Source organism: Salvelinus alpinus, chromosome 1, assembly GCF_045679555.1.
Source record: "Salvelinus alpinus chromosome 1, SLU_Salpinus.1, whole genome shotgun sequence".
Classification (NCBI taxonomy): domain Eukaryota; kingdom Metazoa; phylum Chordata; class Actinopteri; order Salmoniformes; family Salmonidae; genus Salvelinus; species Salvelinus alpinus.
Window position 1 is genome coordinate 79901863 of NC_092086.1, and position 16616 is coordinate 79918478.

The 16616-nt window shown below is 41.2% G+C and overlaps 1 protein-coding gene across 13 annotated transcripts in view; it reads left to right on the forward strand.

Annotated features, from left to right (window-relative positions):
* LOC139530740 (neural cell adhesion molecule 1-like) overlaps window positions 1-16616 on the forward strand; it is a 283644-nt gene that overhangs the window by 187424 nt on the left and 79604 nt on the right. For all 13 annotated transcript variants that reach the window (XM_071327406.1, XM_071327422.1, XM_071327429.1 and 10 more), the window contains exons 2-8: window positions 7344-7418; window positions 8359-8568; window positions 10685-10828; window positions 12284-12421; window positions 13285-13402; window positions 14740-14900; window positions 15054-15196. In XM_071327406.1, the coding sequence (XP_071183507.1) occupies window positions 7344-7418; window positions 8359-8568; window positions 10685-10828; window positions 12284-12421; window positions 13285-13402; window positions 14740-14900; window positions 15054-15196 (989 nt within the window). The remainder of the gene's footprint in view (window positions 1-7343; window positions 7419-8358; window positions 8569-10684; window positions 10829-12283; window positions 12422-13284; window positions 13403-14739; window positions 14901-15053; window positions 15197-16616) is intronic.

A 16616-nucleotide genomic window follows, 5' to 3' on the forward strand; every position in this document is an offset into this window, starting at 1 on the left:
ACGGTTGGTTGTGTACGTGGGTCAGAAACTTTACCCTGTTACCGCATTCACTCTGGAGTTTCAAGCTTCAGCCTCAATTTAAAGAGTTTGAAATCCAAAACACTAAAAATAGCGTTTTTACCGACTTGGCCTGAAATACATTTGTCCTCAGAATTGGGGTCTGTGGTGAGGTCTCTCCTATGCCCTACTTGGTAAGAGAGGAAATAGGAGCTGTTATTTTTGTTCTTGTGTGGTACCTCATACCAGGCACAGTGAACATGCTTTAGACAGCTCAAATTTCACTGCCTCTGAGGATGGCTCCATCTTACAAGCACCGATCATGTTTAGGGCAGAATCCAGGATTTTTCTGCAAATATATATTTTATGGCTTTCTCAATAAATCTGCTGGGTGGTTTTAGTTTGCATTTCAGTAAGTCTTTCGAAGCAATATAATTTTTCGTCAGTGTCATTGCCTGGTTGTCTGGAATTGAAATCATAGGCAAGAACCATATGAAGTGTATGAAGCCTATATAAATATCTACAAATGTTTTTCCTCCTGTAAGGAAGGAGAGACTATGAATAACTTGTAAATAAGAGAGCCGATACCATAATGTGTGAGAAAAAAAATCCTGTATGAGGAACATTAGTTTGAATGTGAATTAGGTGTTGATTTAGGCCTCTTAAATCTACCCCCAAACCAATAAAGCCTAATTAAGAAATCCCCAAAAAGTATCCTGTGTTCAGGCCCATGTAAGCACTGCAACCTTGCCACTAAAAGAATGTCCAGTAAATGGCTGAACCCATTTAGTCGACTGGTCAATTGTTTGGTTGATAGGCTGTTGGTCGACCAAGATTTATTTAGTCGGGCAGCAGCAAAAAAATATATATCGATCATGGTGTACAAGACACCTGTCTGAGTGGACTGATCCATTGAGGATGGCACAGTCCATCAGTCGAAGACATGTGCTACTGAAATTGTATGGTTATATTACATAAGAACAATGGTGCAACACGGATAAATATTATTTTATAACAAATGTGCATTCTCCACGTTGGATACCGCTGTCCGCGGTTCAGAAACACAGCAGTGCGCTGTTGAATTGGCACCTTTTCCTAGACCATATTGCTATATGCATATTAGCAATGTTAACCATCATATTAGTGTTGAGAACAATGCGGTGGAGGCAGCAGCAGTTGAGAAAACAGCCCTTGCCTTATTGTCTAAGAAAAGTGAGGAGAGAGGAAACCCCGTCTATAATCAATAATAACGCTCCTTTTTCTTTATCTCCTTCGTATTGTTATTATTACTATTGCTATGATCCTAAGTAAAGTCATTATCATTAGTAGGCTTAGTATAGCAGCCTTGTATAACCACCGTTGAGCTGTAGGCATACGAGTGCATCCTGTTTAGTCTTATAGGCTACTGTATCAATCAATCAATCATTCATTCATCACACAGCATACGTCATCACACAGCATACGAGTCATTAATGATTTATAATACAATCAAGCATTTTAGTTTTAAAATAAAGCGAGCCTTGAATAAATAGCTTAGTCGTTGCTATAATAAAGGATAACAAAAAAACTTTACAACAGACTCTGGTACGGTTAAAGTATTGTTGTTTACATTGCTCCAAACGATCTGGAAAATGATATTGTAATCTACGCAGCACCTGTTTGACACACATATCTATGCAGCTCTTGCTCCTTACCTTCATTTTCTTGATCTCCTGTATTTTTCACAACTAGTTAAATGTATTCCACACATCTTACTTTCCCTTTGCCTCCTGAGCAACCACAAAACATTCCCCCGTTTTGAGATTATTTGTTACGTCCTCTGCATCTACATTTGAAGTCAGAAGTTTACATACACTTTAGCCAAATATATTTAAACTCAGTTTTTCACAATTCCTGACATTTAATCCTGGTAAAAGGTCCCTGTCTTAGGTCAGTTAGGATCACCACTTTATTTTAAGAATGTAAAATGTCTGAAAAGTAGTAGAGAGAATGATTTATTTCAGCTTTTATTTCTTTCATCACATTCCCATTGGGTCAGAAGTTTACATGCACTCAATTAGTATTTGGTAGCATTGCACACACTTTTTCAGTTCTGCCCACAAATTTTCTATAGGTTTGGAAGTATGCTTGGGGTCATTGTCCATTTGGAAGACCCATTTGCGACCAAGCTTTAACTTCCTGACTGATGTATTGAGATGTTGCTTCAATATATCCACATAATTTTCCTGCCTCATGATGCCATCTATTTTGTGAAGTGCACCTGTCCCTCCTGCATCAAAGCACCTCCACAACATGATGCTGCCACCCCTGTGATTCACGGTTGGGATGGTGTTCTTCAGCTTGCAAGCATTCCCCTTTCTCCTACAAACATAACGATGGTCATTATGGCCAAACAGTTCTATTTTTGTTTCATCAGACCAGAGGACATTTCTCCACAAAATATGATCTTTGTCCACATGTGCAGTTCCAAACCGTAGTCTGGCTTTTTTATGGTGGTTTTGGAGCAGTGGCTTCTTCCTTGCTGAGCAGCCTTTCAGGTTATGTCGATATAGGACTTGTTTTACTGTGGATATAGATACTTATGTACCTGTTTCCTCCAGCATCTTCACAAGGTCCTTTGCTGTTGTTCTAGAATTGATTTGCACCTTTCGCACCAAAGTACGTTCATCTCTGGGAGACAGAACGCGTCTCCTTCCTGAGCGGTATGACGGCTGAGTGGTCCCATGGTGTTTATACTTGCGTACTATTGTTTGTACAGATGAACGCGGTACCTTCAGGCGTTTGGGAATTGCTCCCAAGGATGAACCAGACTTGTGGAGGTCTACATTTTTTCTTCTGAGGTCCTGGCTGATTTTTTGGGGGTTTTCCCATGATGTCAAGCAGAGGCACTGAGTTTGAAGGTAGGCCTTGAAATACATCCACAGGTACACCTCCAATTGACTCAAATTATGTCAATTAGCATATCAGAAGCTTCTAAAGCCATGACATCATTTTCTGAGATTTTCCACGCTGTTTAAAGGCACAGTCAACTTAGTGTATGTAAACTTCTGACACACTGGAATTGTGGTTCAGTAAATTATAAGTGAGATAATCTGTCTGTAAACAATTGGAAAAATAACTTGTCATGCACAAAGTAGATGTCCTAACCGACTTGCCAAAACTATAGTTTTAACAAGAAATTTGTGGAGTGGTTGAAAAACGAGTTTTAATGACTCCAACCTAAGTGTATGTAAACTTCTGACTTCAACTGTATTTTGCTGTCATGTGTTAGTGTTCAAAGTTTGTTATAGCCAATTTATTGATGTGATTATGATCTGCTGTAGGTCAGGCCCTACTGGTAACGTGCATGCGATGCATACATGTGTCACGTAAAGAGAGCAAGGATTGAGGGATTAGGGAATGTTTTTCATAAACAAGGGATTTCGGAAACAGAACTTTTCAGTCAGAAATGGCTGTAATTATGTTGCAGCTTCAGCAACACAGACAGAGCGATAAACACTGTTGATATTCTGTGGTGGTCGCTGTAGCAGGGAGGAGAGCGAAACAACGGGTGCTAGTCATACAGTCACTCCTTGTCTTTTTGTATTTAACACAGTGCAGCAAGTCCGGCCCGGCACAATCAAATCAATTGGTCCGACTCCCTCTAGTCATTTGAGTGTCTTAGTTATTTAATCAAACAGTGTGCTTAAAGCATCAGACAAGCTCAGTGGATGTAGTTGATTTGATTAAAACACACATGTCAATATATGGAAAATACATGTTTAAAAATTGACAAATTAATTGGTCTAAAGAACTGACGACTCTTGATCGACCAAGATGTTTTTTAGTCGGGGACAGTCCTAGTCCAGTAGTTCATTACAAAGTAAGAAGCCTGAAGGGCATTTTGGAAACCTGTCAGGTAACACTTTATTTGACACCTAGTGTCATAACACTTTGACACGCTCATAACCATGTCATAATGTCAACAGATGACAACTTGTCATAATATGATCATAACGCTGTCATGAACCATATATTTACACCTGATATGCATTATGTTATGGCTGTTATGACACCTGCATAAGTGTGTCAAAACCCACATTTATTAAAATGTGTTTTTTCCCTGACAAACTTTAGTTTGAAAGTTAAATCCTTTGTTGTTGTAATGAATTCTCTAAAGTAATGTTTTTACACATTATGACACTGTCAAGAAGCATTGTGACCATCAGAATCATATAAGCCAGATAGGCCTATCACATACATGCCCTTATGTCAGATATCTGTCAAAAAGAGGGTGTCTTGTCCTGCTCCTGAAATATGCTCCTGCATTCATCTCAGTCATCAGCAACAGAGCATTTGGGGTAGGTGCATGTTTGACATCAATGTGTGCGCAATTACAATGATAATTCAATATGGTACATTTCAGAAAATGTTATATAACATAAAAATACTGTTGACAAGTAGGCTATGGTGTAATGGAATGTTGTGCCTTGTGTGGTAGATTTTGTGGGTTTTGACACTCTTATGTTGGTGTCATAACCAGCCATAGAATAACGTCACAGGTCTAAATATGTCATGTGTTATGACATGTTATGTGAGCTGTTATGGCATATTATGACACGGTTATGACTGTCACAATGTGTTATGATGCTAGGTGTCGAGTAAAGGGTTACCAAATGTCACAATGTATAATGTATGGCCTCTGTTAGATACAAGGAAAGGTATTTTCTTGTTTCCATTAAAGCTGCAATATGTCACTTTTGGATGACCTGACACACACATAGAAATGTCAGTTATAGATCTGTCCTTCTCATTGAAAGTAAGTCTGAGAAGCAGTAGATCTGTTCTATGTGCGCTATGTCTATGCTTCCGTTCTCAAGGTGCGTTTTTGCATCTTTTACTTTAGGTTCTGTACACCAGCTTAAAACACCTGAAAATACAATCTTTTTTTGTTATTGAAAATATATTTCACAGCGGGTCAGATGGTACAATGATTCTCTACACTACATTGCTTATTTTGTCACAAACTGAAATTAGGTTAACTATTCTAATTTTAGCAACCATGAAATGGCAGAGCCATTTCTGCATATTGCACCTTCAATGTCTGTTCTCCCCTGTTATTTTAGCTGAAGTTTAACAGCGCTGTCAGTCTGCCATATTGTGAGGAAGGGTTTAAAAAGCACAGCACGGACAGCCACCACTGTGTCCCACCTAGTCGACTATGTGTTAGCTTTAGCATTAGCTCTTATGCGTTGGTGGTTGCTGCACAGCCAGTTTGAGGTACCAGCCCAGAATCAGGTCAGTTGAATGCAGCTGAGCTGAGTATCACCTGGGTTCAACCTGACATCTATCAGGGTTGGTAGAGAGACAATGTATGAATAGTGTCAGCCGAGTCATGGTAAATCTTATGTTAAGTTCATTTTAGAATTCAATGTTGTATCGGCTTTGCACTCTGTGCTTCACTCTTGAGGCACAGATCTTGGCAGAGAGAGTGCCTGACCTGTTTTGTGAAGAGAACAGTTCCTAAATAGGCGCTATCAGATCAGAGAACTTTTGAAGAAAGAGACCTCTGCTGTCGTCCCGGCACACCTAGGGTTAAGATTATGTAAATCTTTAAGGTATGAAAATGTTGAGTATATCTCTCTTGTCTCTCACCAAGTTGGGAGTTGATTCCTCTTTAATTTATCCAGCAAAGCAGAAGAGAACAAACACCAGCTGCTTCTCTCCGGTACATTCTAAATCTCATCTGTGTCACCTGCTTTAGCTGATGCAGAAAGATGAAATGTATTAGGCAGCATCTCAGGAAGCTAATATGCTATGATTTATGGAATTACACTTCCTGAGCGTGGAGTCTGTGAAAGATGAAAAAGAGAGAACACTGGGATACCTCAGTTAGGTGGCTTTCATTAGTCTTGAGTGAAATTCGAGGCTTTAGGTGCCATTTTAGATCGGCAGGTTAGGGTGCTCTCGAGCGGCTTGATGTTCTTTACCATTCGGCCATCAGATTTGCCACCAAAGCTCCTTATAGGACACATCACTGCACTCTATACTCCACTGTAAACTGGTCATCTCTGTGTACCTGTCGCAAGACCCGCTGGTTGACGCTTATTTATAAAACCCTCTTAGGCCTCACTCCCCCCTATCTGAGATATCTACTGCATCCTTCACATACAACACCAGTTCTGCCAGTCACATTCTGTTAAAGGTCCCCAAAGCACACACATCCCTGGGTCGCTCGTCTTTTCAGTTCGATGCAGCTAGCGACTGGAACGAGCTGCAACAAACACTGAAACTGGACAGTTTTATCTCCATCTCTTCATTCAAAGACTCAATCATGGACACTCTTACTACTGACAGTTGTGTGATGTGTTGTTGTCTCTACCTTCTTGCCCTTTGTGCTGTTGTCTGTGCCCAATAATGTTTGTACCCTGTTTTGTGCTGCTGCCATTTTGTGTTGCTACCATGTTGTTGTCATGTTGTGTTGCTGCCATGCTATGTTGTTGTCTTAGGTCTCTCTTTATGTGGTGTTGTGTTGTCTCGTCGTGATGTGTGTGTGTGTGTTGTCCTATATTTTTATTTAATTTATTTTTAATCCCATGCCCCGCAGGGGGCCTTTTGGTAGGCCGTCATTGTAAATGAGAATTTGTTCTTAACTGACTTGCCTAGTTAAAAGGTTAAAAAATGAATAAAATATGAAACATCATCAAGTCTCCGGACCCCTGAGTAATTGCCACTGAGGTATAAAAGAACTGGAGACTGCGTCCAAGATGTCCGCCCGTTGTTTTCAACTAAATCTACTAACGTTTGCATACGCCGATTCTTGGGCCGTCTATAGTATATCCGGGTTGCATCCAGTTTACACAGCCCAACATCACATGCGCACTAGCAATGCTGGGACCTTGCCAAGTCTCTGACAATTTGCACATCTAGAGGTCCAAAAATACATGCTACTGTGGCCTATAAGCCTACAATGTGGGTTTATGTGTTTCCATTTGTTGTCTTGGCATACCAACTCTGACTTTGTCTGCTCCAGTTTGTTTTAGTGACTGTGCTTCTTCTAAAATGACGCTGCAAATAAAAAAATGCTTGTTTGTCAACAAAATCCAATTAACGGCATAAATGCAGCATCAAACGGAAAAGTGAAGGGTGGGAAATGGCTCATCTCAGGTTGATCAGCAGCAGATGTTCAGTGAAATTTTTGATGCATTAAAATGTGTCTTGCCTTGCCTTGCCTCACTGTGCTTTGCCCCTGTGTCATCCTGTCATAGTCATTCTCCCCTTGGGCACAACTGCTCCAGGACCTGCTCTGTTTAAACACATTTTTACTTGAACTGTTCTGAGACCTGCTCTCTGTTTTTCTCTTCCAGCCTCCCTGCAGGTGGAGATCACCCCGATGCAAGGAGAGATCAGTATGGGGGAGTCAAAATTCTTCCTCTGCGAAGGTAGGTGTGGTACAGATACCATCGTCTCCACAACAGCAAACCCCCACTTAGCTACTGTATTCGGACTGAGGATTCCAAATAAAGTGCAGGTGCTACAGCAGTTCTCATGGATTCAGTAGCATGGGCTTCCCGGGATGCCAACCTGCAACTGTGGTTGTTACACCCCCACCCCCCACACTACTGGCAGTCTGCTGCAGGTCAGCGTCCTGTTGTGGAATTGCAAAGACAGAAGAGAGGCTCAATATGTCATGGAAGAAAGATGAAACCATCTCACTTTAATGATGTTTCCTTTGAATGAAAAGAACTGTAGCCAACTGTGTAATTCTTTTGCAGTAAAAAGTCTGCAAAATACTGTTTTTCTCAACACTTCTTTATTCCATTATGAATGAAGAGGGAGTGAAAGAATCCAGGAAACGTGACTTTGCTTTGCCCTTTCAAAACATCAATGGTGGAGAATGCGATAGAACTTCTCAAGTTTCATTTGTATTTTTTTATTTTTTTTAGGTAGTACATCATCTGAGCAAATATGTAATAAATAATGCATGTCCTTGAAGCCGGTAGCCCTAGGGAATGCTGCCCTAGTATTAATCCATTTGTACCAAAACAATGTTTACTCGGTCTAGTTTATCAGGATGTTCACGTCTTTGTTCAGAGTGAGATGTTGTGACATTATGCCTACGTTATATACTTTTTAGGTTTTATCTTATGTTCATGACAGATTTTCGTCTTGCAGAGGTAACTTAAACAGCATTAGGATGGATGTTATGTTGCTAAGTAGAGAAACCTGTTAACCTTAAAAAAAAGCTATAATGCATACCTCAGACATCATCTCGCAAAGCAGCACATTTTTCTCTGTTGTCAATCATATTAACTGCTGTAGACACATACAGTGCATTCGCACTCTACTCACACGTCCACCCTGCCTCTATTTGTCCCTCAGTTGTCGGAGATGTAAAGGACATTGATTGGTATGCCCCGAACGGTGAGAAGCTCCTACCGAACAGACAGGACATCCTCGTGAACCGCAACGACGAGTCCTCGTCCACTCTCACGATCTATAACGCCAACGTGGACAATGCCGGCATCTACAAGTGTGTTGCCAAAAATGGAGACAAGGAGTCTCAGGGCACCGTCAACGTTAAAATCTTCCGTAAGTTCCCTCTCAAACTGCTTGAAACAAGGTCCTATTCTTCATTGTACTTTAGCGGATTACCACTAAATTAAATCCTCTCACTATATTATCTGTACATGTTTGTGGAGTGCACAATGTAATTTTGAAGAATGTAATTTAAACTTGTCTGCAGATTCTGTTCATATTTGTTTACTTCAATTGGCCTCCCACATTATTTATTTACCTTTATTTAATCAGGGAGTCACCATTGAGACCAGTGTCTCTCTTTTGTGAGGGAGCCCTGCATATGCAATTGCATAAAAAATCAAATACAATATGAAACAAATTATAATAAAGCACAACACATATTGCACAGACAAAGATAAATATACACAACAAACAGAAAACACATTCAACTAAAACAAACACATTCTTCATTATAAAAAATCCTCTGTCCTCTGCCTGAACTGCCCTAGGGACACTAAAGCATCTATTCGAAATGTATTTTGAAGATCATTCAAAACATGTGGATCAAGAAATCTAAAGGATAACTTACTTAATTCTGTGAACGCCAAAGGGGTGTCCAGAGTTAACCAACCTTGTGAACGAGTTTGAGAACTTGTCATTTTAAATCTTAACAGTGAAGTTAGGTAAGTCAGAAGCTTGTGGAGCAGGGCATTGTAAACAAACAGAGCATAATGATGTCATCTATGTGACTTCAAAGAGGTTCAGCACAACATTTTGGGAAAGAATACAGTGATGAGTAATACAACTGTTTCCTGTGATTGTTAGGCCGCTATGAAAAACATCATCCAGGAATTTAAGAGTAGAGGCAACTGTACTTTGATAAATAGTATCACCATAATCAAGAACAGACAAAGGTTGACTGCACCATCTGCGTCCTACTGACGAGAGAGACTAGATCTGTTTCTGTAAAAGAAAAAGCCCACTTTAAATCTTAGTATCTTAAAACCTGTAAGGGATCGGTGTCCCTATACTGGGACGATTGAGCTAACGTGCGCTAATGTGATTAACACATAAGTAACAGCAAACTTTCCAGGACATAGACATGTCTTACATGGGCAGAAAGCTTACATTTTTGTTAATCTAACCGCACTGTCCAATTTCTTTAGGATTCGGCCGTGTAGGCTCAGTTATCAGCTGAGACCGGCTTAGCGCAGAGTAAATATATTTCAGCGTATCTGACCCTGATGTCTTCTAATCAATATTAAAATTGCCCATAATGAATAGTTCAGATTACCATATTAAATTTCAGATGAATTGGTTAAGAGCACATGAGGGAGCAGAGGGAGGGTGATGCATTCCTACTAGTGTCTACTGGTTATTATGACCAAGGCTCATATTAAGAGCGAGCCAATCAAAGCGCTTAGGGACAGAGGTAGCAAGAGATACAGAAACATAAAAATTGTCCTTTGTAAATATGACAACACCCCCACCTCTGCCAATTCTGTCTAATCTGGAAACATTATAACCAGACAGACACATCAGCAAGTTTCAGAAATTACCAGAATGTCCACATTGGATTGATTCCACCTTTGAAATCAAACTTCTTGCATTTACATGAACAAATCCAAGACCGCAGCTGCGGGACTTAAGGTCAGATGAAGTCTCTAATACAAGCATGCTATGATCAGTAGGTAACCCCTTATTTGAAAATGCCATAGGATTGGTTTGAATTGGTATAGGTACAAGATTGTCTAGAACTGAACCATTGGGCCTATGCGTCGAGTGAGGACGTGAGTTAAAACAAGAGTCAATGAGGGTTACCTGTTGCAGGTCTGCAGTATGCTGATAATTTATTGTTGGGATTACCTGATACTGACTTGGAGTGGTGAGCAGGTCTTGGAAAAAATAATATACGGTATTGTTGATTGTATCTTTGCCCTAGTATCATTGTAATGGTATCCAACAATGTATCTTCATTTAGAGAACCAGCATATACAACTATACTAACTGTATAGTATGAAGTATATTATTTTTGAACAGATGGAATGCCACTACAGTTAGCACTCTTTCAAATGCATAGACTGGGTAACAAAGAAAGTGCTTGCCATAGAACATGTTGGTTAATTAAGTTTGTTGACTGGTTCAGGAAATCCAGTTGACGGTGGACTTCTATTCTTCTCCCCTACAGAAAAGATAACCTTCAAGAACGCCCCTTCCCCACAGGAGTTCAATGAAGGGGATGACGCTGACATCATCTGTGACGTCGTCAGCTCGCCTCCCGCTGACATCATCTGGAAGCACAAAGGCTCAAAGATCCAGGTTGCAAAAGACGGTAAGGCTTGTGCACAGTTCGATGTGCCAATGTCTGGGTTGCCTACTGCCAGAGTCATGCGGCTCTCCACTTTACCATTTTTTATATTTTTTATTTGCTTTCATCTATCTGCCAACTTTTTTTCATTCACCCCCACACTCACTCGCTCCCTCCCTAAGTGCACAGCCCTGCCTTTTGGTAATTCAAGTGTTCTGACATAATGGATGAAGAGAGAACAGGAAACAGGATATTTCTTGATCAGGAGGAATGGTTGTTGTCGGTTGTGAAAGAATTTGAAGGGTTCATATTTAGACGATTTAGTCAAGTCGAGTGGGATGCTGCCTGAAGGATTTTGTTTCTCTCCATATTGCACTATTTTAACCTTAGAGGACCCCTCCCTCTTGCAACCACTGGGAAGCAAAGGGTGACCGCAGCGCTCTGGTGTGTGGTGTTTTCTTGGACCCTGGACGGGTTGTGTTTTTCACTGGAAAACCACTAATTGTAGCCCAGATTGAAACCCATACTGCTTATGTAAATACAATTTTCCACATTGCTCCAGTTAACCTTTTCCTTATCAAAGCTGCATGTGCTTATAGCTCAAATTACAAGTATTTTTCATGCTAATATGTGTTTCACAGCTCAGAGAGCTATTTAAAAAGTCTGGTTAATGAATTCAAAGCTTTTGCCCAAATACACATTCAGTAAACCAGATATACATCTGGCACTGCTTCAGAAGAGGGTTAACAGAACACAGTTGCCATACAATATTTATACGCTGGCTGCCAGATGTTTGAACTTAGAGGGTTCATAGAATATTTACATAGTAGAGCTTTGATGACGCAATTCAAGAAGTAGTAGTGGTTTCAGCATCTGTATGTTTACATTACCATGTTTTACCACATTTACTACAGTATGGATATAAAAGATATAGAATAAGACACGTATTCTCGTATACAACGCTGTTAGAGGCACCATGTCATGGCAATGCTCTGTGGAGCAATGTAAAGAAATATCACAGTGAATAGTATGGCATTTAATTTGTCTAAATAAACATTGAACATAGGTAAATAAACATTATTCCAATTGATGGATGGTAGAGCTTTCTTTTGATTAATTTATGCCACTAATATTACAGATCAATCTATTTCTGATGGTGAGTTATGTACCCTATCATATGGTCCTATTTATAAAAAAATAAAAATAAAGGTATGTTCTCTCCACCCCTCCTTATGTTTCCTAGTTCCAGCCAACAGAAATAACTCATGCAATATTTTTACATTGTTAGCTATATTGCTGCTGGGGGGGGGGGGGGGGAATACAGCATTCCTCTGTAACGGAGACCATGCCTCCTGAAGTCGCACATTATGTGTGCTTTTACCATGTTGCCTTGTCTTAAACCCACACCACCCACTGTTAAGGATAAATGACCCTTCTCTGTTTCCTTCTCTTGCGGTTTGCCTTCTCTTGCGGTCATAGTTCGATTTAAGATCCTGACCAACAACCACCTCCAGATCCGAGGCATCAAGAAAACAGATGAAGGGGGGTACACCTGTGAGGCCCGTGTAATGACCAGGGGAGAGATTGACCTAAAGATCATCAAGGTCATCGTCAACGGTGAGTATCACATCCTCCCTCTCACCCTACCCCTCTTTCACCGCCTATGCTCTCGCCCTTGGATTTGCATCCGAGCACAATTAGAATATAGTGTAGTTATATATGCAATACTGTGCACTTATGAACACCATTTTTATTTATTTTTTATTTATCCGTTATTTTACCAGGTAAGTTGACTGAGAACACATTCTCATTTGCAGCAACGACCTGGGGAATAGTTACAGGGGAGAGGAGGGGGATGAATGAGCCAATTGTAAGCTGGGGATGATTAGGTGACCGTGATGGTATGAGGGACAGCTTGGGAATTTAGCCAGGACACCGGGGTTAACACCCCTACTCTTAAGATAAGTGCCATGGGATCTTTAATGACCTCAGAGAGTCAGGACACCCGTTTAACATCCCATCCAAAAGACAGCACTCTACACAGGGCAGTGTCCCCAATCACTGCCCTGGGGCAATGGGATATTTTTTAGACCAGAGGAAAGAGTGCCTCCTACTGGCCCTCCAACATCACTTCCAGCAGCATCTGGTCTCCCATCCAGGGACTGACCAGGACCAACCCTGCTTAGCTTCAAAAGCAAGCCAGCAGTGGTATGCAGGGTGGTATGCTGCTGGCATTACAGAATTATGACAGAGAAAATAAGCCTGTATCAAGCCTACAGTAACATTTATTTTCTCCTATCATACTTAGTCAACCAGTATAGTGAATCATGATCTGATTATACATTTTAAGATTTTTTAGAAGCATATAACACCCTTAAAATGTCTTATCTTAGTATCATCTTAGTATAATTTATTTCCTACTCACGTATGACCGCTGTATCTTTGAATAATGCTTGTATCCATGTCTGTCTGTGTTTCAGTGCTCCCTAGCATCCGCACAAGGCAGTCGGAGGTGAATGCCACGGCGGACGTCAACCAGTCTGTGATGCTGGCCTGTGACGCTGACGGCTTCCCTGAACCCACAGTCACCTGGGCCCGGTACGTCACACCGACCACCTTGTCTTTTAATGAGCATAAACAAACTGGCTTGTTGTGACTGGTTGAGGAGGTGACTGTGAAGTGAATAAGGGTTGTTTATTTTAACTTTTTTCTAATCTTTTTGGTTAGCATTCTCATGATAAGAGGATGGTCAACAGTATTGAATTATATTTATGTAGTACCTTGAAGATGGCCAAAGCTCATTTGTTTGATATATCCTCAGCATAACTGTTGACACAATGGGCCCTCTAGTATAGTATGAGAATAATTCCAACACTGCTTCTCTAGCTCCTCTTGGAGTGTAAACGAATGAGAAGGATAGGAGGATGAGGAGATGCATCCGATTAGGGCTAGGCCTCGCCAGAGGAGGAAGGAGACAAGCGAGGTAGGGTGAAGGGAGGGAGTAGGGGGGCAGAAACTCCTAACATTTTTTATTTATTTCCTGGCCGTTGACAGGCCTGTCATTTGGTATCCCTTAGAGGCTACTTCAGGATTGAAGCTCTTAGAAGCATACAGATGTGGGACCGCAGTCCAAACTCAGTGTGTGCACATCTGATTTAGAGTTCAAGGGAGGCTCAGGCATGTCATGGTTCAAAGAGAGTGCTCGGTCAAGAGTGCCGAAGAAATTCCTCAACTTGACATCATACAGTGTATCACCATCCTATGGATGTAGTCCCTTTGTAAAACAGCCATGATGCAGCTATGGTAACAAAGCAGAGCCAGAGAAACAAAGACAAAAGCTTTTTGATTTCTGTCCTGGATGTCTGGTCAGTAGCTCTAAAGACATTGGTTTTATGTGTCACGGATCCCTCTGGAAGTTTCCTTGCGCACACCTTGCCGCTATTCCCAGTGATTGTATTTGTATAGATGTGCCCTTTGTTCACCATGGTGCTGTCAATTTATTGTTACATTGTCCGTTGGTGCGTGTGAGTACCTGTGCTGTGTGTTTTGGCTTTCGTGCCCTTGTGGATTGTGCAGATGATTACGGGTCTCGTCCCGTGTGTTATTTATTGAAGGTCCTCACTCTGTTTGTTTGAGTTTCAACCCTGTGTTTTTGTTGTTTATTTGGTCTTCGTCCCCGTGCCTTTACACGGCATGCTGTAATTTGGGGGATAATAAAAAATAACTATTACGCGTTCCCTGCACCTGTCTCCCGAATCTCTTCATGCCAACGTGACATTATGGTTCTGAGCCAGGCCTTTTGTTTACCAGCTGATCTACTGAGATACGGCCCCCAAAAAGATCATACTCTGAGTGAAGACGACTATTTTTACCTTCATGCTGTGGAGACAGACATCAGTGACGTGAACTCTGCATTTCTGCCTTTCCCCCCTCAGTAACAACATTGTCCTTGAATCGAACGATAAGTACGGCCTGAACAACGACGGCTCGGAGCTGATAATAAAGGATGTCAAGAAAGTGGATGAAGGAGATTACACATGCATCGCCCGGAACAAGGCCGGGGAGAAAGAGGAGGAAGTCAGCTTGAATGTGTTCGGTAAGAGCAAAATAATTACTATTAACTGTGGTAAAAGAATGTTGTGTTTTTGGGCTTTAGAATTGGTTTTATTGGTTTTACTATAGCAATGTGCATACAAGCAATGTATTCCATTGTCATCCATCAATTTATTGTATTTTTTACCTTCTCTAGTGCAACCTAAGATCACCTACCTGGTCAACCAGACTGCATCAGAGCTGGAGGAGCAGATCACCCTGACCTGCGAGGCCTCAGGAGACCCCACCCCCACCATCACCTGGAGCTTTGGTCGCAGGATCTTCACAGAGGGAGAGCAGGTACTGGTGTCTGGGGACCAGGGGAGGCTTGCAACCAGGGGCCTGAGCTGTGGTGGACAGGGTATGTCACTCAGAGTGCCAACTACTGACCGATCCATCACTGTTCTGAATATTGATAGGAAACCTAAAAAGCAAGCACAGCTCTATTTCATTCATGGCATTATACAAAACCTGTTCAAAATTCAATTGAGCAAGTCCAACATTAAAAGCCAGTGGATATGTACTAATCTGTCCTGATGGTTTCATCCATTGGTTTCTCTAAACAAGAATTACCAGGTATGATATTCAAATGGTCAGGTAATGAAACTCTATATATGTTGGGTTGTTGTGACTATATACTGTACAGTATATCCACCCAGATTTGATTTTTTTAAAATCTGATATAATCGAACAGATGCAAATCCGGTCATCCGCTCGAATTCCTGTAACTTTTTGACCAGCTTAACTTCTGATCTTATCAGGGTTCGGTAGTTTGATTTTGCTGTTTGCATAGTCACTGTGAATGCATAGATTGCACTCAAATCCCCCCCACCTCTTGTGGTGCAGTTCACATTTTGGGATTGAAAACCAAGCTTTTGATTGTCTTTGAAAGCCCTTAAACCACCACGTCTGAACCAGTGTTCATTTCGAGGCACGTGTTTCAGGGAATGGTCCTATCTGACGTTGCACCGGAATGCTGTCATATCCCTTTACTACCAGCCATTCCAAGTCATTGTATACTCAAACAATGAAAGAAATGCAGCAGCAATCGCTGAACCCCAGGTGCAGCTGCATCTCAGTATATTTAAGGTAATTAGTAATTCCGCAGCTTTCCATCATTTCATGTTTTCTCATCCAAACAGTCAAGCAATATCCATCGACAACTGCTAACAGCTCTCATCAATATTCAGTCATCAAACCAAATGTTATGTCACTTGCGCCAAATACAACAAGTGTAGACCTTACAGTGAAATGCTTACAAGTCCTTAACCACAACAATGAAGTTTAAAAAAAAAATACCACAAAAAAAAGTAATTAAAGAGAAGCAGTAAAATAACAATAGCGATGCTATATACAGGGGGTACGCACCGGCCAGTCAAGGCAATTGAGGTAGTATGTACATGTAGGTAGAGTTATTAAAGTGACTATGCATAGATAATAACAGAGTAGCAGCAGTGTAAAAGGGGGGGAATGCAAATAGTCTGGGTAGCCATTTTATTAGGAGTCTTATGGCTTGGGGGTAGGTGTTTAGAAGCCTCATGGACCTAGACTTGGCGTTCTGGTACCGCTTGCCGTGCGGTAGCAGAGAAGTCTATGACTAGGGTGCCTGGAGTCTTTGACAATTTCTAGGGCCTTCCTCTGACACCACCTGGTATAGAGGTCCTGGATGGCTGGTCCGTACTCATTACCCTCTGTAGTGCCTTGTGGTTGGAGGCTGAAC